Raw genomic sequence first — 24426 nt, forward strand, 5'->3', positions numbered from 1 at the left:
ACCACCCCTGAAATACTTTGCTCATGCACAGCTGGGTGAGCACAGTTAACATTCACAACAGTAATGCTTTTATCTTTAAGGGATGAAAACAGCTTGGGTTTTGTTTTGTTTTTTTTAACTTGAGGCTGCTACTAATTTGTCACTGTTCTGCTTTTCATCCCCTTTTTGGTGTCCTTTTGAAATTATTTTGGCCAAAACTACAGGTGATTTTTCCAATTTATTTTTTTCTTACATAGTATGCAAACTCAGATAGCAGTGATAGGACTAAATAAATATCATAATTTCTGATACTTCTTATGAATCATCTCAAAATCCTTTAGAAAATAGTAAATAAGACAAAAAAACAGTATGGTTTTTCAGACTATCCAAAACTAAGATGTCACCTGCTCACACTAGAAAGCTATTCTGTCAATCTGTGTCACTGCCAAAACCTTTCTGCTTATCCTGCTCTCCTCCAACAACTGGGTATTTTATTTGCGGTAGTCCTGCATTTTCATTTACAGGACTAACACTGCAGATCATACACCAATCTTGTCTCAAGACGCGAGTCTCCAGTTACCACAGGGCAGTAATTCTTAAATAAATACAGATGTCTGGCACCAAGATTAAAATGTGACTTTTTATGACATTCTGATTATTTTAAATAGAAAGCCTACAAAGCAAACTCAACAAGTAGGTGACAGAGAAGTTACTCTTGTGAAAAAAATAAATTCAGAATCTTCATTGTTATTACAGTGATAAACATTAAACATTGTGTATAAAACAAATGCACATGCAAGATAGTAAATGAAGTGGCAAACATTTTTAAATAACATCTTTAATTAAAGTTTTTGCAAAGGCAAAATATTAAACTTAAAATAGGTCTTAGTACATCAAAATACTAAGTTCTCTAATTGTATTCCAAGCATGGCCTTTGAAACATAATATCCTGTATATCACAGAGGAGCAACCTTGATCTGCAATTGTACAGAATGAATTTTACAAACATAATAAATATATTTACCCCCTTACACATAACAGTATATGTACAACAGCAGTTGACAATAGTAGCTCAGAACAGCAAAAAAGGATATTCCCCCACTCCATATTCTATTGGTACCCTATGCACTCTGGAACATGTCTCATTGGATGACTGTACATATAGCTAACCCAAGGTAGTTCATCCTGTTAAAAACAAACAAACAAACAAACAAACTCCTTTTGTTCCACAATGTCAAATCCACCAAATAATAATTAAAAGACACACTGCATGAACTCCCTAAAAAAAAAAAAAAGTAGACAACAGGGAAACCAATGGACTGTTTTTTTACACATTTCCCACCCAATCACAGCAATGGGAAAACAAGACTCTAGATGCCAGACACCAATACAAAACAATGTGCAAGTTTCTTCGTCTTTTATAGTCATTACTCTCCAAGTCTGAGAACTCTAATTTCAGTTGGGTGTGTGTGGATGGGGGTGCGGCACACAACAAACCCCACGACGCTGTGTAAAGCAGCCCAGTGTCAACCAGTGCACATTATCCTAAAACTGCTCTTCACCTCCTGAACGATGTCTTATTGCATTTGATTAGGAAGCTTTTGCTTTGGGAGGAATTTTGGCTTTTCCCATTTTGTTTTTAAATTTTTATTTTTTTTTAAACAATTTGAGGAGACTGAATCAAAATGAACTTTAGTTAACAAGGTCTCTAACTGCTCCACTGGAATTAAGAAATTTTCCTCTGCTAATGTTTTACAGTGACGTAATTACTGCTAACTGTCAAGTGGTAGAATTATTTTCACAGACAACGAAATTCACTTTTAACACTCCTATTCTGCAGCAGAAATAGAAAAACATTTGTAAAAAACCTGTTACATGATAAAACATGCTCTTTGCACTTTTCTAGAAACTGTGCTTCAGAATCATGTATCATGTTCTTGGAAACTAACTCAGACCACAATTATCACTTCAAATTGTGTTTAGGAAATTGAATGATGCTCAAATGCAACTTGTGAGTACAATGAGGGAACGAGGAGTATGAAGCCTCAAAGAAATCTTGTCACTAACCAGCAACTCAGGGGGAATAAAATCACAATTTTATTTAAATAGTCCAATATAAAGTTCCTTACGCAACTAAATTATCTATCATCTCCTTAACAGAAAACATATTTCCATTTGTTTTCAACTTAGATGTTTTTAAATGATTGCACACACTAGAACCCAACAGAATTAGAGCAAAAAAGTTGCTTTTTTTGATTGAAGCACTGCAGGAAATTTACTCTCTTGGGAATCCAAAAAAAATTAAAAAAAAATATATATACTGGCAAAACAGGTATTCTGCTGAAACTGAAAAGGCACAAGACTCCCAATTTTGCCCAGTTGCTCTGCAAGTTTCCATCAGCCATCATGGTTATAATTATGAAGGTATCTTTCCCCATTTTTTCCGTCATAAAAAGGTGCTCCATTATCTGTGCAAATTTTAACATAAGCCCTCTTGAAATCATTAATTGTTTCCATAATACTGAACTATTTGAAAGAAAAAAAATCAGCAACAAAAAATATTTCAAAGGAAACAAAAATTTATGAACTATGAACATGGGAATCCCTTGCCCTCTGAAAGGAATGGTTTCTGTGGAACCTAGTGAAATGGTCTGTTCAGTTACATTGTTAAAACCATGATTAAAATTCAAGTACAATAGTAAAATTAAGCAAACTACATTCTTACAGCAAGCTGCTACAATAAAATAAAATTAAAACATGCTTTTTGAGTTAAAAAAGGAACACTTGATGTAGCAATAAGAGCACAGTTTGGTATGTTCATGTCTGACTGGCTTTCATAAAGTTTCACAGGTACTGTATTTGAAGACAAAATTTCTCATCTGAAAAGCATAGCATACAATTAGCTTGCAAGAGACTGTGCAAGTTCAGACAGCTTCATACATCCTTTAGAATAGTATAAGCTTAAGTTACCTGTAATGTTCTGCTATCCCTTCAAAATAAATTAAAAGGCTATGCAGCTTCTAGTACGCATATGTGGGTGAAAAAATGACTAAGATGTATGAAAATAAAGTGTTGTCCACATAATCTGGGTTCCAGTAGCATAAACAGGGATCTATTAAAAAAAAAAAAAAAGTGATTTTTTTCCTTTGTTTGTTTGGTTGTGCAGTGTTATGGGAATTCTTCTGAAGCCCATTACTTAAGACTCACTGGAAACAGATACGGAAAAGGTGAGGGAAGGTATTAGTTGGTAAATTATTCACTTCATTGCAGTTGTACATAGAAGTGTCAACAGTGGTAAAAATAAAATAATAAAATATCTGCTTCGTTCGGAAGAAAGCAAACACCAGTTTGACATACCTTGATGCCCTGAGCCACAAACACACTCTGAATGATGGTGACATTACTTAAGAATGAATTAGAAAAAATACCGATTAACTTATCATAAAGCTTATGTATGTAGATAACTTACTAACAACCACATGGCTCTAGACATGGCCTACAGGCAGTTTTAGTCTTTATCAATGAGAGCACAGGTGTACAAAATCACAGCAAAAAAAAACACTCCTTGCAATGTATTTGGAGTTTCTTTGTTGGTTTCTTTTACATACTATTTAGACTATGAATGAACACACCTGAAAGCAAGTAAATCAAAATGAAAATTAGGGCAGTGCTTATATACTGCCAAAATACACTTGTGACTTTGTTAAATTACGTTTAGTAAGTTTCACTCTCAAGATTAAAAATAAGGTCAGAACTCATGATCAAATGTCTGCTTCTGTAAGTCTTCCCCAATTTATTTAAAATCATCTTTGCTGTTGTCCATTTCATTGCCTTCCCAAGCACCCAGCGAAAGACATTTTTTTGAAATGGTGAGCCACACGAACATTCCCTCCTCAACAGTTTTGTAAGTATAATGCCCATTCCCTCTCCTCATCCAAAAGTAACTCCATTTCTGGAAGCAGGGTTTACAAGAATAACCTATGCATAAAGAAAAGGTGTTCAAGTTCTCAGGACGAGGGGAACCACGGGGGAGCAACGTTGTTGCTTTTCACACACACACACCAAGGGGAAAAATAAAAATAAAAAATCATACCTTTGGAAAAGAGAAAGTCGCTACACAAGATTTAGTGCATCCAACTGTTCGATTTTCTGTTACCAAGTCAGTTTAAGGATGCTTTAAAAAAATTTGTGTTCTCTAAAGCTGTGCAGCTCTTTTCATGAAACTATATGCCACCTGGAAACTTTAGAGAGATTAACTGCTGCAGGTAACTTATGGCTATACTTTTCAGTAAAGCTGATCTTTGATTAACAGAGTTGCAGTCAGGATGTTAGAATTTTTATGTTACTTTCTGTATTAAAAATTTAGTCATTCTTGTGTTCTGTTCAATTATTTGTGGATGTCTGAACTACAGATGTAGTAAGTAGGTAAAGGAATTAAATCTATTATGTGATTATCTACACATCTGATTCAAAAGCTCTCCAAAGCATTTTTAAAAAGTCAATGAAAATTGTACTATTCATTTCAGTTCAATGATGCTGAACCACCACCAAACAGCAAGAATATAGTTTAAAAGTTAAGCAGTCTGACTTTGGGACGGGGGAACCCAGAGCTACAGGTGCTTAGTATTTAAAAAAAAATACAGCCCCAAATGAAAGGTATCACTCACATAAAATAATTTTGAAATATAAATGATCATTTTACCATTTTATAATTGCTAGGAACAACAACTTGTTTATGGGGAACTGAACTGAAAACAACAAATAGATATTATAATTAATGAGCATATCAGAATTAAAAATATTTTCCTTATACAAGTTATTTAAAATTTAACACCTTAATTCTTACCCTTCTGTACAAAGCTTGCGCGCAGTTAAGTAACATTCTGACCATCCTCACTACCAAAAGGAAGTGTTCAAAGCAAAGATTTGTACACACAATAAGCATTTTCAGATTAATAATCTATCAAAGGGAAGAGTTCCTTCAATCAGTGGAAGAAGTATTTTAAAATCTTAAACCAAGGGAAGAAGGGGGGACAAAGCCTTACATGCTAAATACCAGCTGTAGGTACCTGTATGTAGAATTGATAATTAAGGTATTCCTAACACACAAAACCAGCTCCCAGACAATGCTATAGCTGCTACAGTCCATGGCTTGCTCATCTGAAGTAGTGTCTTTGTTGCCACATTTTACCTTTGTTCCAATACTTTTGTTTATGCTTTATTTCTGATGTGCAGATACACATTTTGGTTGGAGTATAAGTCCAAGTCTCAACCTTTCCTGCTTTTGATTTTTTTCCTTTTACAGGGAGTTTTTTTGTTTTGTTTTGTTTGTTTTAAAAACTTCACCATTCTGCATCCCCAATGGCTTTGGAAAATACATAATCTCTTCCATTAAGATTCATGATGCCATCTTTGAGATGAAATTTCCATTTGTTTTTACTTCTATGGATCTAAAAATAGGGAAAAAAGTTGAAGTATTACTCTGCGTCAGAAATGTGTAGTAATACATAAAGTACATTATACAGGCAAGAAAAATGAAAATAACAATTAGACACACATTACTAGATTGCTATAAACATCTCAAAAAATCAATTCTGCATTTAACTACGAAAAAAAAAGCGTAATGATGCATCTAGCAGCATTTTTAGCTTCCATTTTTTAAACCAGGGAAAACTCTTACAGCAACTGATGAGAAACAATGCAACCACAAAGACATTGTAAAATCCAAAGCACTCAGAACATTTTCAGATGTGGCTGAAATGGAAAAAGGAAAAGTATATATTCACTTCTGCTGCTTTCATATGATTAAATTATTTTTGTTACATGAAACTCCACTTGAAAGCCAGATATTCTTATTTCAACCACCATAACAAAGACTAAAGTTTTAAACTAGTCCTGAAAGAGTCAACCACTTAGTTAATTCTTTGCATCTCTTGTCTAAATTCCATTTTGCTTGCTAAATGGTTTGTTTACTTTATGTACAAACAGTTAACATACTCAACTTTCAATTTATAACATTAGAGTTTGACTCTGGGATTTGGAATGTTAAGTACTGGTTAAAAGGCAAAAGATTATTTACAAGATTTTTCAGCCTGAAATCCTCCACAGTAGAAAATGCACAAGATGATATAGCTGATAACATATATATGCACTGATCTTATATTGTATGCTTTCTCCTCAATGGTAGGTCATTTTATATGATTTATGTTCCAATTCTCTTCTCAAAGTGTAAGGTGAGGAATGTAAGATCTCCAGATCGAGATGATGGAATGAAGCTGAATGTTCAAAACGATTCTAGCTGCAACTTTAAACTACAGCCTTCCTAGCTAAAATATTAGACATTTAAGGTGTGTATAAAAGAAATTTTTGACAATTATTCTGTCAGATTAGTCCAACTATCTGCATCAGCCCAAAAAAGACTGAGATAGAAAAAAAAAAAAATGAAGACATTCATTCCATTCCTCATCTACATCGAGTCCCTATCATGACAGTCTGTGACATAATGGATATTCACATTATAATATATATTCCAATTACCACAGAATAATAGAAAGAATAAAACAACAGCTTTATTCCCGTTCACTTTACAAATACATTCATGCAGAAGTTACTCTTATTTCTTAGTGCCTATTCCCAAACCAGTAGTACCTGACTAAAGGAAGCAGATGACCCATGCGGTCAAGATCAGAAAACATACAAGGACATGAAATAGTAGTTAAGTACTACTGGTACTACTAGAAGCACTACTACTACCAAGAGTAGATTTCAATTATCTTATGCCTTCTGAGTAAAGGTCGATGTGCAGCACACTGGGGCTGTTCTAGGTACTGTAAAGTCCAGTCCTACTTCATGAAGAAGCTAATTCAGGACCCCACAGAACACAGAACTGTCTTTTAAGTCCAAGACAGTGAACTAAGGGCTTCAGTTAGAAAACATCACCAGAACTGACAGCAAAAACACAAGACAAGCATTTTCCCTGGGCTAGTAAGTTGGCAATGAACACCCTACAATGCCGTATATGTAAATTTGTGTTCTTATGTTTAATTTAAAACTAAAAGAAACTGATCAAAATTCAGTCTAAAGGCAGAAGAGTTTTTGTATGTTTTTTTCAAAAGAAAGCATACTGTAAACACAGAGCAGAAGATCACCAGTACTATTAAGCTGCAGGACAACCAGATATTCAAAGAAAGCAAGGATCTCTCAGAAAGCTGAAATGCTGTCCAAAAGAGAAAAGTCATTGTAAACTACACCAGATTAAACTAAAGTGTCATTAAGCACTCTTAAAAAAAGAGTTTAGGAAATTTTACAAAAGGCATATAAAAATCAAGATAACCCCATTGCAATTTTTCAAGTTTCATCGAGAAGTCTCATCATTTATTATTAATGCTGAAGAACTACAGTACTCAAACAATCACTAGTACTATTGTCTGCTCTGTGGTCATTTTAAGCTATGTTACTGGAATCAGCAAAGAAGCTAACAAGAAAAAGCCTGTCTTATATAGTGTACCTGCACTTCCAAATGGCACTCAACACAAATCTCTCATCAGAAACTTTTGAGTTGCCATAAGGTAAGCAGGAAGGTCCTCTGATAAATTGGTAAAACATGAGAAACCAAGAACACGGTTACTACAGTGAAATGAGATTATTCCAAAAGGTATTTGGGCTGGCTGAAGTGTGCATAGTTTAAGAATTCACAAATCATCCAAAAAATGACAAAACATCACTGATCATACAGAGAAGAATGGTTACCAAAGAGCTGCAGAACGACATCACTGTCCTAACTCATTGTGTAACAAAACAATGGTGACATTCAATGTATATGGAAGGCTGTAATGATGAAAAAACAATTGCACTGGTAGAAAAAAATGATAGGTTTGAGTGGACAGTTACAACTCAGGAATGAAATTCCAGTGTTCCAAAAGACTTTTCTATAAAAACGTCAGCTCTGTGTCCACTGAGGTCAAAAGCACACGTGAAATACTACAGGACACTGTTGCTCCACTTAATAAATGGAAGGTTCAACTGTAACTGAATAGCTCTGATCCTCCCACAGCATTACCCACCTGTATCAAATATGATACAGAAGGATATAAAGGAATAAAATACCTCTGGAGAATGAAAGAAAGAGTAACCAAATGTTTGGAGAGCTGTACAAGTAACAACTATAAGTGTAGTTCTGATTTCAAACAGAGACGACTGAGGAGGCATACGACGATCCATGTTCATATAAGGTACCAAGGACGGTGGAGTGCTCTGTGAGCATCATTGCTACCTGTTCGCCCTCATCTCACTGTTCAAGATGCACCTGTTGTATCAGCTGATGCAGGACTCAGTATGTTGTACAAGACAAAGAACTTTGTTCAGAACAACTGAGCTGTTGGTTTTGTATTCTAGAAAAACAAACTGAATGGTTGTTTGTTAAGTGAAGTGTTTCCAGAGCACTAGAGGCTTCACAGTGGACACTTCCCTACTGAGTTCAAGTTCTTAATTTTGCAGAGGGTGAGGATTTCAGATAGTACTTGTTGCTCAGCTTTAGCAGCTCCCAATAAGCTTTTCTGACTGCTATTCCAAGGTCCCTCACATGAACTGCCTTGAAACTAACAATTCCAGAGTACCGTCTAGAGGAGAAAGACAGCTAGGATGTAGATATTATTTTCCTCAATCTGATGACAAGCACAAGTAGAATCCAGATATAACTGAGTATTTTATATTCAAGTCATTCTTTGCAATGAAGGGTTTTTTCTTCAACAATCTTTTCTCTGCTTTAAAAAGGATCCTTATTCTTCACAGTGCAAGTAAACTCTCACAGGCAAAGAAAGAAAATCCATATAGAATAATCTTTCTGTGTACTACTTCAATAAAAAAGTGCCAAGAGCCTCTGGACAAATTTAAAAAAATTCCAGACATAAATGTATCCTCACATATTTCAGGGCAAATATAAAGAAAGAAACTAGTCATTCTAGGGAAGACAGGATAGTTCAGCGGAATTTAAAGCAAAATAAGTAAAAGCATTCCATATTGTTTTTTTTTAATAAAAAACCAACAGGGCACATAAAGAATTGTTCCTCTGAAGACTATTTAGTCACCACAAAGAAACATTTTTAGTGATCAGTAGGTAGTTTTCTAACAAGTCTAAATCTTAATGACTACTATTTTCATTTCTGACTACAACAAACTACAAAACTTACAAGAGTTCACTTCTCATGAGCCCAAAGGATTAACCTTTTTTTAAAAATCAGTCAGACATGATAAAGAAAAAAAAAAAAAAAATCAAACTTTTCTAAGCTTTCCTCACTGCCACCAAGTCCATCAAAAAATAAAAAACACCTTTCACTGAGACGAGTTTTAAAAACAGTTATTAGTTCTTACATTAACGTTCGTGTTATAATCTTTACAGATCTATCTATACTTGACAGTCACACAGATGTTTTTGTGTCACTTTGAAGTTATGACTTGATAGGAAGAACAGAGAAATTAGATTTCTCACATTTATGTTTTACCTTATCATACTGGCACACAACAACATTTTCTGTATCAAACAGTTCTTGTCCTTCCTCATCACTCACATCATCTTCACTGTTAAGAGGCTCCTGGAAGAAACGTGTGAAAAGTTACACTGCAATGTTATTACTGTTACTTTGATTACTCATATCAGGCTACAGTCTGTCTATGAACTATGCACCTAAATAAACATCTGACACATTAAGTATTAGGCTTCCCAGTGGACAAATCAAGTCTGTTTCCTTTATCCCCTCCATGACAATTACTCAGGAGATGTCATTACCACTTTCAGTACCCAACTTCAATGATCAAGCCAGATTCTGGACACTGTAACCTCTTAGTACTACAAACATTCTTACTTCTTTATTTTAAGTGTTCTGGTGCATGTCATTTATTTAAAAAAAAATCTATCATTGTACAGATTTTCATTTTTTAAAGCCTCTAAGCAGCGGAAAAGCAACATTACCCACATCACTCCCTGCATGCCACTAGAAATACAAACTCCATGACTTAGTTATGTATGTAACAGAAAAAGACCTCAACAAAAGCATGAAGTTTTTAGGGGAGAAAAAAAGCTATTTTTAAGATGATCTTGCATAGATACATAAAAATAATTTCTCTAGATGTTCTAGTATTTTCAAGTTCCTTAAAAATTACTTTCATTTTTTCCTCTTTCTACCAAGGGTTTCTCCACCTTCCAAACCTTTCTAAGTTGTGCTATTTCCTTTATCATTTTACTGTTTCTATTTACTATTTTACTGTGCATGTCTTACAAGATAACCAGATAGCATCACGAGGATACTTAGAAATATCACTACTGAACTGCAAGTCTAGTTTTTTCTTCCCAGCATAGCCTTCCCACTTGTACTTAAGAGGATTGTGTTAAAGCTCATTTCTAAACTGCATTCCTCTTCCAGATCCTTCTTGCTCCTCTCCTCAAGCATTTGAAGGCTTGTATTGACAAAACAGAATTCTGATGCACTAAATTCTTTACAGTATGGTGAGAACAGTACAGCTGAGGTTTGTGTCCCCCCCACATCTCAACTAAATAGCAAGTATTTCGAAAGTTTAAAACAACCACTAATAAAAGCAGAACAGCTTTTCTTAAGAAAGCTTTTCTTAAGAAAGAACAGCTTCTCTTCTGTGTAATCCTCATCTTCCCACCTGCCCCAAAATATGTAAGCTATACTAGGGAAATGCTAGTGGGGGAAGAAAAAGGTGAACCAGAAGTCCTAATTTCTTTCAAAAATAATGTTCTATTTAAGTGACTTAAAAAACTTTTAATGGACTGCTCAACTCATTAACTAGTTCCTGATGAACACCAGGAGCAAAAGTAACAGGGGCTCTCTGGCATGCTGATAATAAAGCCTTATCATATAAAAAAATAGCACTAGCATTAAGACAATATTAAAGAACAATTGATATTTAAGCATGTTGACCTATACTTTTAACACATTCAGACTGACATCAGTGCTGGTGCTTAGCTGCCTGCCGGGTTAAACCACAGCAGTCTTAGTGTTTGATTTGAAAGAGAACTATATACTTTAAAGAACGTTATATTCCCAAATTCTCGAGAATATCACTTCTATCCCTGTATTTCAGTTTCTTCATTTCCCATATTGAGGCGATGAGATGGGGGAGAGAATCAGGAGGGGAAAAAGAAGTAAAAGCTCATGAGTTGAAATAAAGACAATTTAATAGGACAGAAAGGGAAGAGAAATAATAATGATAGTAATAATGGAAAAGGTGATGTGGATTCAACTTGTAATAGAAAAATACTGTTTGACACCACTGTAAATGTATCACAGAAAAACTGATTTAACTCCTTAATAAAAAAATTAAGTTTTATCTGAGTATAATATATGGGTGATACAGATGGTGAAATACTACAACTGCTCCTCATGCTGGCATTTTAAATGATATCTTAAGATAATTGGAACGGCTGCAGAAAACTGTGGAAGTGATCTGATAATTCAAAATGCATTTTAGGGACAGATTTAGGAAGTGCTCAATTTCCTGTCAGAAGCTGAAATAAAAGTACTTTTAGCTTATTAGGATTTTTTTTCTGTGTGGTTTTTTGGTGTAACAGAGCAAAACCTGGTAAGAACCACTGGCTCAAGTTCAAAACCAAGCAAATTCAAAGTCTAAATTAAGCACAGCGTTAAGAAGGCAGCAAGAATGTTATTAAGAACATTCACTCCTGCTCCTGACTTTATTAATCATTGATTAATAAAGTCAGCGCTTTTAAGAAGGTGTTTTATAATCTGAGTTCTTGATCTCGTTCTAGTTCAACAGAAAGCAACTACACAGTGAGTAAGATACAGGCCAGACCACGTTATTTGTCTCCTCAATGTATTAAAAATATGCTCTCCTTTTGTCATTCTTCCTAACATCTTGCTGTTACATGCACTCAGTCCCAAAAGCAGTTGACTGCTTCTGTTTGCTTGTGAAGGTTTCATGGCAGATCTTTCCATAGCATCAGAAATACTACTTAAGTTTTCAGAAGGGTATAATAATTAACAGTATTTGCTGTTCCCACCCTACACACACCAGCTGCATTTCAAGGTGCTCTGCTAACAACAGTTTCCACAGCCTCAATATGGGAAATAAAGAAAATTAAGTACAAGTATAGAAGTGATATTCTCAAGATTATGGGAGTGTAACATTCTTTGAGGTATGTAGTTTTCTTTCAAGTAAGACTAAAAGACTGTTATGGTTTAGCCCGGAAGGCAGCTAAGCACCACAGAGCCATTTGCTTACTACCCTCACACCCCAGTGGGACAGGGAAAGAATCAGGAGGGGAAAAAAAGCCCACAAGTTAAAATAAAGGCAGTTTAATCAGACAGAAAAGGACGAGAAATAGTGATGATAATGATGATAATGATAATAATAATAATAATAGAATATACAAAGCAAGTGATGCACAATGCAATTGCTCACCACCCACTGACTGATGCCCATCCCCGAGCAGCAGTCCCCCCAACCCTGGCCAGCCACTCCATATAATTGTTCAGCATGACACCGTATCATTGTATGGGGTATCTCTGCAGCCAGTTTGGGTCAGCTGTGCCAGTTCTGTCCCCTCCCAGCTCCTTGCACACCCCCAGCCTCCTCACTGGAAGGGCAGTATGAGGAGTGAAAAGTGCTTGGCTTAGTGTAAGCACTGCTCAGCAACAACTAAAACATCCATTTGTCATCAACATTATCCTCATCCTCAATCCAAAACACAGCACCATGCCAGCTACTAGGAGGAAAATTAACTCTAGCCCAGCTGAAACCAGGACATGGGAATATAACAATTTTTGTGGTATATAATTTTCTTTCAAATACTGTTGAGAAAAATAAATAAATAAATAAATAGAGACATGCTTCAATCTTATAAATTAGGACTAATTTTACCTCTTCAACCTGGCCGTCTTCACCTCCATCTTTTTCTTTGTCCTCCTCTTCATCATCATCATAGTCTTCTTCCTCATCCTCCTCTTCTTCAGATGATGTGTCTCCTGCTCCATCAACTTGGAGAACAAGTGGTGCTTGTGGTTGTGCCTGCTGCTGTTGTGGTTGCTGCTGACCAGCTGCAGGAATCTGTGCTTGAGCTGGTGTAGGGGCTGCCACTGTTGTAGGTATGACTTGTGTTTTATTTCCTGTAAACAGGATCTGCTGAGGCTGAATAATTACTCCTGTCTGCTGGGATATCCCTCCAGGGATAGGAGCCAAAACCTGATGAAATACCATTGCAAGTACAGTGACTGATAACATAACAAGGTACCACGCTACTCTTTTAAACAATTAAAGCACATCAGTCCAACTTGGACTAATTAGAGAAACAAAAGTTACTAATACTCTACCTATATCAGATAATTTAATCTTCAATAGCAGCTTCTCTCACTACTTGGTATTCGTTTTCTGCATTTTGTATTGCTAAACTAAAGAAAACCTATTGTTTCATTTTCCATACTAGTAGCTAGCACTACCATAATCACCCCAAGTTCTAAGCACAGTTAAGAAATGTTTAAGTTAAAATAAAATACTATTTTTTTAAGCTTCTTCATAAAACACTCAACTTTAAACTCTATACATATTGTTATTCATGTCTAAGCTGCAGAACTCTGACTAAATTCAATGCCAACAAAATTTGGATGCACAGTTGACCTTGTAGCTGAACAAAAATCCTGGTGAAACATACTGGATTCAGTAATAAAATGACCAGTTTGGGATTTTGTGCTTTTCGTGGAGGTATTTTTTTAAAAGGTATTTTCTTCTATGTGTTATGTAACAGAATCATTTTAACTGATAAACACATTTGTGAAAGGATACAGACTAACATTATGCACATCATATAATTGCCATTGGAGCCACACAAAAGCAATTTTAATCTTAGGCCAGTCTGAATTTTGCAAGAATAAAAATGACATTTAAAGCTACATTTCAAAATTATTAATTTTTAAGAACTTTTTACGAACGAAACTTTATTTTTTTTCAATATATTATTTCTGTCTTTGTACTCCATTTCAATTTCCCAGCAAAAATGCAAACTTGCTTAATTATTACTGTAAGGTTTCTACTTTCAGTTTTTTTTTTTTTTCTTTACCTGCTGTATAACAGGTGCTTGTACACCACCAGGTTGCATTTGTGGTATGACCTGCTGCTGTAGAACAACTGGCTGCTGTGGTTGAATGATGTACTGAGCTCCATTTGCAGTCCTAACTACTTGGAGGATCTGGCCTGTAATAAGATAAATAATTATCAAATGAATCAAAGAGCAGAAATAACCATTTAAAATTATTGTCGTTTAGATACTTGTTTCCTGGAAGAACAGTGGTAACAATTAAAGAGCATTTGTGGTCTGTTTTCACCAGTGAAAAGACACTAGGCTATAGCACCTATGTCAAACAAAGCACTAATAGGGCTGTTTACCACTTCTGATTATGAAGTATGCAAGCCAAAAATAATTTACCTATGCAGATTTCAATTTCATTTCACCTACATATCCATTAAACATTCAAATGTTTAAAGCAGGGAGGCTAAGTCACAAGTGATTCTGAGTAGACTAAGTGAATTATTCTGGCAAGAGCACCAAGTGATTCTTGAAAATTGAGCCTTTATTGTCGACACACAGCCTACCTAGAATCAAGCTTACACCATCAGAATAATACATGGACAAGTACATAAAGCATTGGTTAAGCTGTTCATAAAAATCACATTTATATTTTAAGTGCACAGCATGTCTCTTTAAACATAATAAATCTAAAATAAAATTAGCATTGCCAGCAAAATTAGCAATTCCACTGTGTGCTTAGCAGATACCCAAAACCTTAAGACACTCCTCATCTGCAGTCACAGATGAAGTGATTCTGATCTTTTATAACCTGTCTAGTATCTCTGCTCTGATCATGATTCAAAAAATTCAGAAGTTTCATAAAATTCAGAAATATGCAAAAGGAGAGAGACAGCAAAAAGAAGAACCTGTCTTCTTGTTTCACGTACCTGTCTAACAAGCACAGAAGATGTGCACAGAATCTAACCAAACCACTGTTAGGTTCATAAGACTAACCAGCTGGAGAACAAGAGTCCAGGAGTTTATTGAAGAGATGACACTACTGTCTAAGGGTTGGTTCCCAGATTTTGATTTTTATAGCAGGGGGTACAATCCAGGATTTCTCCCTCCCAAGCACCCACATAACCATTCTTTGACCTCAGTGTTATGACAGTTACCTGAATTTGTAAGTATCTGCTGAACAGGAGTAACGCCAGCAGGGAGAGCCAACGTAGCTGCAGTGGCTGCAGCACTCTGAAATACAGGAAAAGCTTTTTAGCCACAAGTGTTAAATGTCACAATACACTGCCTGAAAATATGTACCTTTTTTTATATCGCTATTTACAACGTTTGCACATACGCAATTGAAAAAGCAGGCTGTAAGCAACTGTACATTATACTACATATAAAAAAATCCTTCCTTAACAGGAAGGAGACAAGCAACAATCACTAAACAACACACCTGAACTCAGCTGCACAGCGTTTCTTGGTTTGTCTTTATGCTCAGCAGATTTTGTTCTCCTCTGCCCTGTCTGCTGACCTAATACAACACTGCATTGCTCAGGTGGCTATTTTACTTGCAATCTTTCATATGTGAAGGAAAACACAGTACTTAAACAAGGATCACGTTCCCCTATCTTGTTTTCACAAGGAGTTTGCAATTTTCTTCAATCTACAAATGATTTGCATTTTCAAGTCCCAAATTACATACCTCTTTTGTGAGAATATATGCATACAATGTACTGACAGTTGACAGAATGACTGATATTTTCTCTCAAGATATCTGGCTAAAAGAGAAAAGCCAAGGACTCTCAATGGGTAATGATTCTATCTTACAAGGAAATCGAATTCCAACACAATCACGTGAGTTCCAAACACAAAAATCTGCAATAAATCCTTTACTCACACAGGGACCTAGACTTCTCCAGAGGCTTCTCCATTTCAAGGGTCTAATGTCAATTACCTTTTGAAAAGCCTCCCTTCCCTCATCATAGAGGAACCACGGGAGATTACTGTCTGCTACAGAAAGGATTTAAACTTTGTTACTGGGTAGAGCATATACCTCTTGATCCTAAGAAACATGATCTCCCCTTACTGGCTGATCCATATAGTAGTTACAATTTCCAAAATAAGAGAACACCAAACAAAACTTGGAAGTGCTTTACTGCATCCTCATGTCCCAAAGGCAGATAAATAAATTCTCATTTGTCTCTGCACTCCAAGATACTCAAGGTCAGATCCAGTCTCTAGTACCAACCTAAAAGTCTCTTAGAAATACACAATAATTCCAAATGAATTCTGTAAAAGAGTATTTATTGAATAGTAGTCTTCTGCCATATACAATTCATCTGCATTTAGGCAATAGCATGGTTTTAAAATCCCTGCATACTCATTTTTGCCCAAAGAGGTCTAACTGAATGGAGACAGGAAAAGAAAACACAGAACATTTAACTTTTGTACCATGGAAGTTACAAATTAAATCGAAATAGTTATAAAACATTTTAGAACAAGGTAGATATTATTGTGCTCTCAGCCTCTGGGTAAATCATGCCATTTAAGTAATGAAGTTCAGATTCTTTTCTATAAGGTAAGCAGCTAATTAATGGAGAACTGAAGGTTATGCAAGTTGCTGATGCTTTTTGTCTAATCACAAAGCTTTGTTTCATGTGCTTTTACGATAGAAGTGGTAAAAAATATAAATATATAATTAGAATAAAAATTCACTAACTATTACTAGCTGTTGTTTTCAAGGACCTGCAAGGGCATTTAAAGCAAGACAACCAAGAATAACCTCTTGAGATAAAAACTGAGAGAAATGGATAAATAACGAGACTGTTTCACATCCTCCTATAAAATTCATGAATCTAAAAAATAAGACCAGAAAAGATAGATCTGAATTGCCAAATAATCTCTCATTTGCTATAAAATTAAATTTTCAGAACAGTTAATGTTGTTTTCTGCATCTAGCAATACATTTGTACCAGTTAACACAGCTGTGTTGGTATATGACAAGAATATCATCATGCAGATTTTCACCAAATTTCTAATTTAAATAAAGTTTTGGTCTAACCCACTTAAAGCAGAACATCAAGGTAAGTCCTAGATTAGTTACCAAAACCACGTCCTGGGTTACTTCTCCTGGACTATCATTACAGCAGCAGAACTCAGCAATGACAGACAGCTTTACCGATGTCCTACTTCTCTGATGACTAATACCAGATTTGTGTTTACTGTTTAGTCAAAACAACTTATATAATGACAGCATATGTATGTATAAACTTTGGCTTTTCTTACCATGCCCGATGTATTCATATGTGGTATCAGCTTGGAATCTGGCACAATAACCTGCTGCTGAGGTGCTAAAACCAGAAAAAAAAAGATAACATTTCATGAAAATGATGCAGTTGGCCCAAAAAAACATCCAAGCCAGAATAACTTCGAAAAGACATTACACAAACATCAGCTGGGCTTCAGAACAAAAAGAGCTACTGAGCAGCTTCTGACCTTATTAAATTTTACTGTGAAGGCAATACATAACAACAGCTCTGAGAGGTGGTATGGCTATTTTGGCTTTACAGATCTTATTTCAATGGCGTCAGTCTGATCTACTCTGATCCTATGTAAAGCAAAATTTAAAATATTTTTCTGAAATGAAAGGTATATAAGAAATTTTTATAAGTTAGCTGACATTCAGATCCAAGTTCTCCAAAAACATCAACGAACAGTGATTAACTCCTAAAACAGACTGCAAGGACTGTTGCAAGGTGAAGAAGAGTATGTTAACAGGACACAGCAGTTAGCTTGAGTGTGGTCTAGTTAGCACACCTGTTAACAAACGTGATCTTCACTGACATTTTTGATGTAGTAAAAGAAAATCAAACACCTGTCCCATACAACACAATAGTTTTGGTGTGCTACAGAAAATAGATGGCTAAGCTATGTGAACAATCAATCTATTGATCATCTGTAAGTGCAAGTGTCCAGAATGCTACGGAACAGATTGTGAGTGCCACCATCAGTAACCACAAACTGGACAGTGACAGAGCAATATGAACTAATCATCAACACGGTATTTTCCATGCAATCCTGTAAAATCCTGTAATCTTAAGATTATTGAGGTAACTGAGAGTTTCTGGAAATATTCTTGAGAGGGAAGCCCCACAACACTACACCAAGGTCCAAGACCATCTTTCCAACTTTTACGAAGCCATGACCCTGCACTAGAATCACACACAGCACAGCAGGAACAACCATGCTGACTGTCCCAGCCTCTCTCTGGGACTGCACCAAGTTGTGTAAAGAACCACTACACCAACTCACCCAATCCTCCCACTGCACAACATCCACCAGGGAACAAGGAAGTTATGTAATTTATTAAACTACATGTATCTGTGATCAAAGTGCTTCAATATCCAAATTCATTTAACCTCCACATTGTCATTTGGTCTTAGGACACAACATAGGGCAACAATTAATCAGTTTTAAACATGTTGCTGTACGCAGGACTGTATTTTACCCTAGGAAACAAACGGGGGAACAGGGACCTCCGATCAGTAGTGGGCAATGTGATCAGTAGCATCACAGCTATTCATCTAAGCAGCCACTAGAGGTCTGGGTAAACAGATTCTGTAACTAGAGTTGAAGACACCCAGCTCATTTTCAAGATGCATTAGGGGGTCTTAAATCTCAAAACAAATTTTATACCGGCAGTCCAAACAGATTTATTTCCAGCCAAAAACAAAGTAATATAAGAAGAAAACAAACAAACAAAAAACAGTAACAAGTTATTTTCACACTAGTTCTTCTCAGTATTGAATCGAAACATTTTTGGGGGGAGGGTGGAGCAGAGGAGGTCAATTTGTGCCTATGACAACACAGGTCCTGACCTATGAAACCTGATAAGAAGACTGAAGTCCCTGACTAAGACAGATAAATATCTTTAAGCAACAATTGCAATACCACACTGAAAACTCAGCTGAAGCAGAGTAGTCAGTAGTCAGCTGGGTAGCAGATTTGTGTATGTGGCAAACTTGCAGTAGAATCCAGTACTGTTCATCTTATTTTTTAAATTAAATTGTAAATGGTGAACATGTTGTTTCCCTTACATTATTCACGGACAATGAATATCAAGACAATCACTACAAGAAACAATGCTCTTACGGCTAACTCAAATGTACCGTGAACACCCACAGTACAATTTGCTACAACCGTAAAAAAAACAGCTGTTAAGCTTTTCATTTGAAACCTGTTACATGAAAACATCTACTTATATTCAGACCATTATAGAGGTATTTTTCACATTCTAGCATCTACTTATGCTTAACAAGCTCTTTAAATATTTTTTAAAATAATTTGCTCCTAATGACATTACTATCTTGTGAATAAGCTGCCAACCACATACATATATTGTCTTGAATTTACGGAGCTGTTAATGGATTTTTGCCACAACCTGAAAGTCATGTATTTTGAAAACATATGTTAAGTAGTAACAGAAGAAATCAGCTTTTCCAAAATCTTCTGAGGAATGACTAAAAGAAATGCCAAGATACTTTTCCACCACAACAGCTCTCTTGACCCATTAAAGAGTCAAGCAGAGACAAAGTTTGACGTAAAGACACAGCTACCCATGGTACAAACATCCTTCTAGATTTCAAATATGCTACAGAAGGAGTTGGTCTAATTTGAGAGTCCTTCATCAGAGATGTTAAAGAGTAAGTCTGACCTTGCTGAGACGTTGGAATAAGAACCTGTTGTGGCTGAGACTGCTGCTGCACAGTCTGCTGTGGCTGAGGTTGTGTGTGATGATGGTGGTGGTGATGCTGTTGTTGCTGCTGTTGCTGCTGCTGCTGTTGCACCTGCAACAAAAGCTGCTGCTCTTCTGAATGGAAGCCATCTACAGCCTTGGACTGCATCAGCTTGTTCTCCCACAGCTAGTTGGAAAAAGAAAAGAGAAATCTTTCTGTACCATTCTTACTCAGCAAGACTTGTAATGATATAAAGACAGTACTACATAATTGAATTTGTTTTCACTGTTTATCTCGTGCAGTTTGTTTAGCCAAAAAGCCCCTGGCAAATACAGATTGAAGAGATAACTTCACATAGGTAATGTTTTAATAAGAATTAAATAGTCCCTTCAGAATCATCAGTTCGGGCTTTAACATTCATTCTTTCCTTCTTCCATTTCCTTCTTTCCATTTGTGGAAGGATCATAACAACCCTAACAGAAGCATGAATAAAGATAAACCTGAAAACTATTTAAAAATATCAGTTTGCCACTTCTCTACCTTCTTTCTTTCTTATCTCTTTCATCACAAAAATCAATTCTTTATTACAGCTTTCCCCAAGCCATTTCTTCCTGGAACTTCTCAACACAAGTTGCATGAAGACTATTACCTGATAAAACACTAACAGAAAATACCGGTGTACCTAGGATAAAGTCTCTGTACAAGCACTGAAAGTTTCTACTACGGTGTCAAACTCAGCCTCTCCAACCCTTCAGCTCAGGGGGCTGACTGTCAGTTGAAAGTCTCTCAAGATAAGCCACAACCACCAAAGCAGCAGAGCTCTTGCAAAAACAGTAACACGAGTATTTTGTAACACACTGTAGTCAGGGAGGCTATGGGCACCCAAGACTCGTGATCTCAAATCCTGCCTAGGACTCCCTAAGCCTTCCTTCATTTCTCTTCTTGGCACTTTCTTCATTGAATCTTTTCTGACATGATCTGCAGAACACACCTGTAACACAAACATCAGGTGCTTTTCTTGGAGCGCTCATTCTCTTTCCCTCAAGCCAGGTCATGGTTTCATGGAAAAGAATTCTTCAAATGTTTCTTTCTAATCAAAGTTCATACGCCACCCACTTTTTAATACTTTGAAAATACTCTTGATGTGGGACATCCCGTTTATTGAAGGAAGCCTTATCCAACAGCTGAAATAAGCAGGCAACTACTTCCACAATTTCCTTTTACTTTATTTCTTCCTTTTTTTCTGCCTTTTATTTTCTCTTTTGAGAACTTTCTACTTTTGCTCAGGAAGCTTTTGAAGCATGGCATGGCAAACCCATTGAGTACAGCTCAAGTCAACACCATGCCTTTCTTTTGGCCCCTTGTCAACAATTCAAACACACTGTATATGAAGCGAATACTCCGAATCAGAGATATTTGGAGTAGTGTGACACACGCAGTGTGATTTATCACATACCACTCCCCCAGAACAATACTTCTGCAAACCACAAATAGTATCTGCAATAATCTGGCAATGAAAATAAGTCAAAAGCATCTTCACTAAGACAAAAACACCAAGTATAGCAAGCATTTTACTTTTCCGGCACAGAAACCTTAAGAATTGTTTTACCTCTAAAATAAACATATTCTCCTTCCCTTTTCTTTTTTAAAGAAGTGATACAACTTTTCAGGGACTGAAACGGTTGCACTGTAAACTCAGATGTGTTGTTAATTTCTATCAAGTTTGACATGCCATATTAGGGCAAGTAAACAAGGTGGGCAGACCTCTTTCTAGAGCAGTACAATCCAAATGATGTGGGGCTACAGACATGCAGATCAATACACTGCTTTGATAATTAAAAATTAGTATTTTACTGCGTACAACAGTAGACAGACCCAAGAACTATTCGGTGCATTGGTCTATTTAAAATCTTTTCAGTTGTAACTTACTGTTTTGAGTTCCATAAGAACTTGTTCATCCACTCCTTCATCCAGAAAAACTTCTCTGACATCATTAATGACATCTTCAATTACAGACCTGTACAATTTAGGCTTAAAAAAAAAAAAAAAAAAAAAAAAAAAAACCAAGTAGTCAGCATTATTTTTGAAAGAAATTTAGTAGCGTAACATTAAAATAAGATTTTTTCAAAAAAAAATAAACCCTCTGAAAAGTGCACTACAGAATATGCTGCACATTTGAGTGACTAAAATACGCACGAAAGTATATGTCAGCAAAAACAGCTCAAACAAGGTGAAAAGGGAAGGGACCGTCCACCATCTTTTGTGTCACAAGAGTCTTCAAGCCATGAGGAGTTTAGCTCAAAACAAGGAAAAGAAGATTGTTTTCCATTTAGCAAAGTTTGTGGCCTATTTGCCAGTGTACGTGCTAAATGTGTAAAGAAAAAAAAAATACGTTAAAGCCAGGAGTTCAAAAGAACATTAGGTAAATGCACAGAGAAGAAACTCATTGGTGCTTGCTAGCTGAGCAGGAATCGATTATGGCTCAGGATGTTGCCGAGCTGAAAAATGTTGAAGCCTCAGAAAACTCAAAGTGTTCATATATGAATGTCCTGTTCTTCCTTAACACATCTATTTACAGAAACTACTGAAGACAAGATATTAGACTAGACAGACTTTTGTTTTCACTCAGTCCTTATGTTTTTACAATACACACTTTTCAGGGGGCAAAACTAGACATACGCATATTCTATTACACTGATTTCATGCCTGAATTGTCATTGGCAAAGCAAACTGCTAATTCACTTTAGGTTGCCCAAAGAGGCTATGAACTCTCCATCCTCAGGGATGCCCAAAAGCTGCCTGGATGCAGTCCTGGGCAAGCTGCTGAAGCAGGGGGTTGGACTAGGTGACTGCCAATTTTAAAAAGAGAATACTTAACCTTACCAGTAAATGTGTAATATTTAATTCGTAAGACCGTAGGCTAGTTGTACCATACACATGCTGTACCTTTTAAGCAGATACCACTGTTTGGACCTCTCTACATGCGTGAACCTCAATGGCACTTTGGTGGGGTTTAAACATCTGTGCTATTTAATTGCATGGTAGAACTTGGAGGTCTGGATTAGGGTTGATCAGCCTGCAGCCTGTGAGCCATACATACTTCACTGCTCAAGGCTGTTCCTTGGCTGGGTACAGGCTGTTCCTAAACTAATCTGAAAGTAACTACAAATTTCTGTCAGCCGACATCTTCCTCCACCTCACTCCCTGACTTCCTGCCAAAAAACCCAAATGATGCCACACATCAGATATGCTGCACACAAGCAAAACACTCTGTACTTGTATGGTGGCTTTCACCCTCCAGGAGGGCTGTCCCTCCAATGAATGTATAGGAAATCTGCACCAAGTGCACACAGCGAGATAGATCGGCACCGCAGGAACTACACAGATTTATTGCATGCGCTTAAAACACATCTTTTATGCACGCACAGATGCTTAATGCATCCCAGAAGTGCTGAATCCGTTACAGATATGCCCAAGATTACACCGCACGCGTTATGAAACAGAACGGTCACACCTCCATCATGGAATAAAGGAGGAGGGAACAGCACAAGATTTAACGAAGCTGAACAGACAATAAGCACAAAACAAAGTGAATATCTTTACATTTAAATATAAAATAAAATAAACACACACACACCCCACTACAACTCTGGTCAGAAAATCCACCCCCGACATTTTGGGGAACGCCATGCTATCAGCACACTAGTTTTTTTTTTTTCCATTTCACATTTCATTAGGTTGCCACTTTGCAGCTTCAAAACAAACCACTGCAAATCAAGCAGCTGTAATGACAGAATTCATCTTTATTTTTGTTTGTTTTTTAAACTTGTCTTTGCAAAAACTTTCTGGCCCCAAGTAATAGGGGATGTTTGCCTTACCTGAAAACTACAGTTACAGCACCTACATCCAAAACTCAGTTTCTCCAGAAGAAACAAAAAACAGCAGATTTGCATTTTTTTTCTCTCAAAACAGTACAGTACTGCATGCCTGTATCTCCAAGTTGCACGTACAGCATTATTTGTGCTTATAGAGACATTTGAAACAGACTTACAAAAGGTGACTACTCTTGTGCACTAGCATTTTAGTTCTGTGCAGTGAGGAACTCAGAAATACCCAGCATCATTAATAGGATTATTTCTCCACTTAGATTTAATGCACAGCAGATGCAAAAAGACATTGTGCTTAATAACATTAAGCCCTATTATTTCTATAATTAAACAAATTGCATAAAGCTTACACAATTTAATTAGAACAGAAATGCCACTTGACCTATTCTGCATATTGTTCCTCACTGTATTAAAAGCATCTGTTTCCTGAAGACAAAACCACACTGCAAATAAACACGCTGATCCGTAGGCACGTGAGTTGCTTCACTTCAGTCAATAGAACTTCCTCTATGCCTGAAATCATGAACCAAATTCCTGGAGGTTGCACTTTCTCCTTCAATCATCTATTGGGTCCACTTAACTAGTAAAACAGATTTTACGCAAACAGGCCCTACTGACTTCCACCAGCAGTTACCTCCTCCTGTCAGGCATTCCTGGAAGGTGTGCTTACAAGGCTTTCTTGGAATACAAAGCCCTAGGAAAAAATACTAATATTCAGATACAGCAAACTGACCTTACAGCTCAACAGTCTGCTTGGGAACATTTTCGTTTTTTTTCC

At 36.4% G+C, this 24426-nt stretch overlaps 1 protein-coding gene across 1 annotated transcript in view; it reads right to left on the reverse strand.

Moving 5' to 3' along the window:
* Nucleotides 1-801: 801 nt before the first annotated feature.
* Nucleotides 802-24426, reverse strand: part of GTF2A1 (general transcription factor IIA subunit 1) — a 28268-nt gene continuing 4643 nt past the window's right edge. Inside the window, exons 2-9 of the mRNA XM_082761114.1 lie at nt 21691-21792; nt 19740-19947; nt 17312-17376; nt 15196-15271; nt 14072-14205; nt 12880-13200; nt 9480-9569; nt 802-5429 (exon numbers count right to left, since the gene is read on the reverse strand). Coding sequence (XP_082617240.1) covers nt 5322-5429; nt 9480-9569; nt 12880-13200; nt 14072-14205; nt 15196-15271; nt 17312-17376; nt 19740-19947; nt 21691-21792 — 1104 coding nt within the window. The 3' untranslated portion in view covers nt 802-5321. The remainder of the gene's footprint in view (nt 5430-9479; nt 9570-12879; nt 13201-14071; nt 14206-15195; nt 15272-17311; nt 17377-19739; nt 19948-21690; nt 21793-24426) is intronic.

The sequence above is a fragment of the Aythya marila genome (assembly GCF_965140915.1).
Source record: "Aythya marila genome assembly, chromosome: 5".
Classification (NCBI taxonomy): Eukaryota; Metazoa; Chordata; class Aves; order Anseriformes; family Anatidae; genus Aythya; species Aythya marila.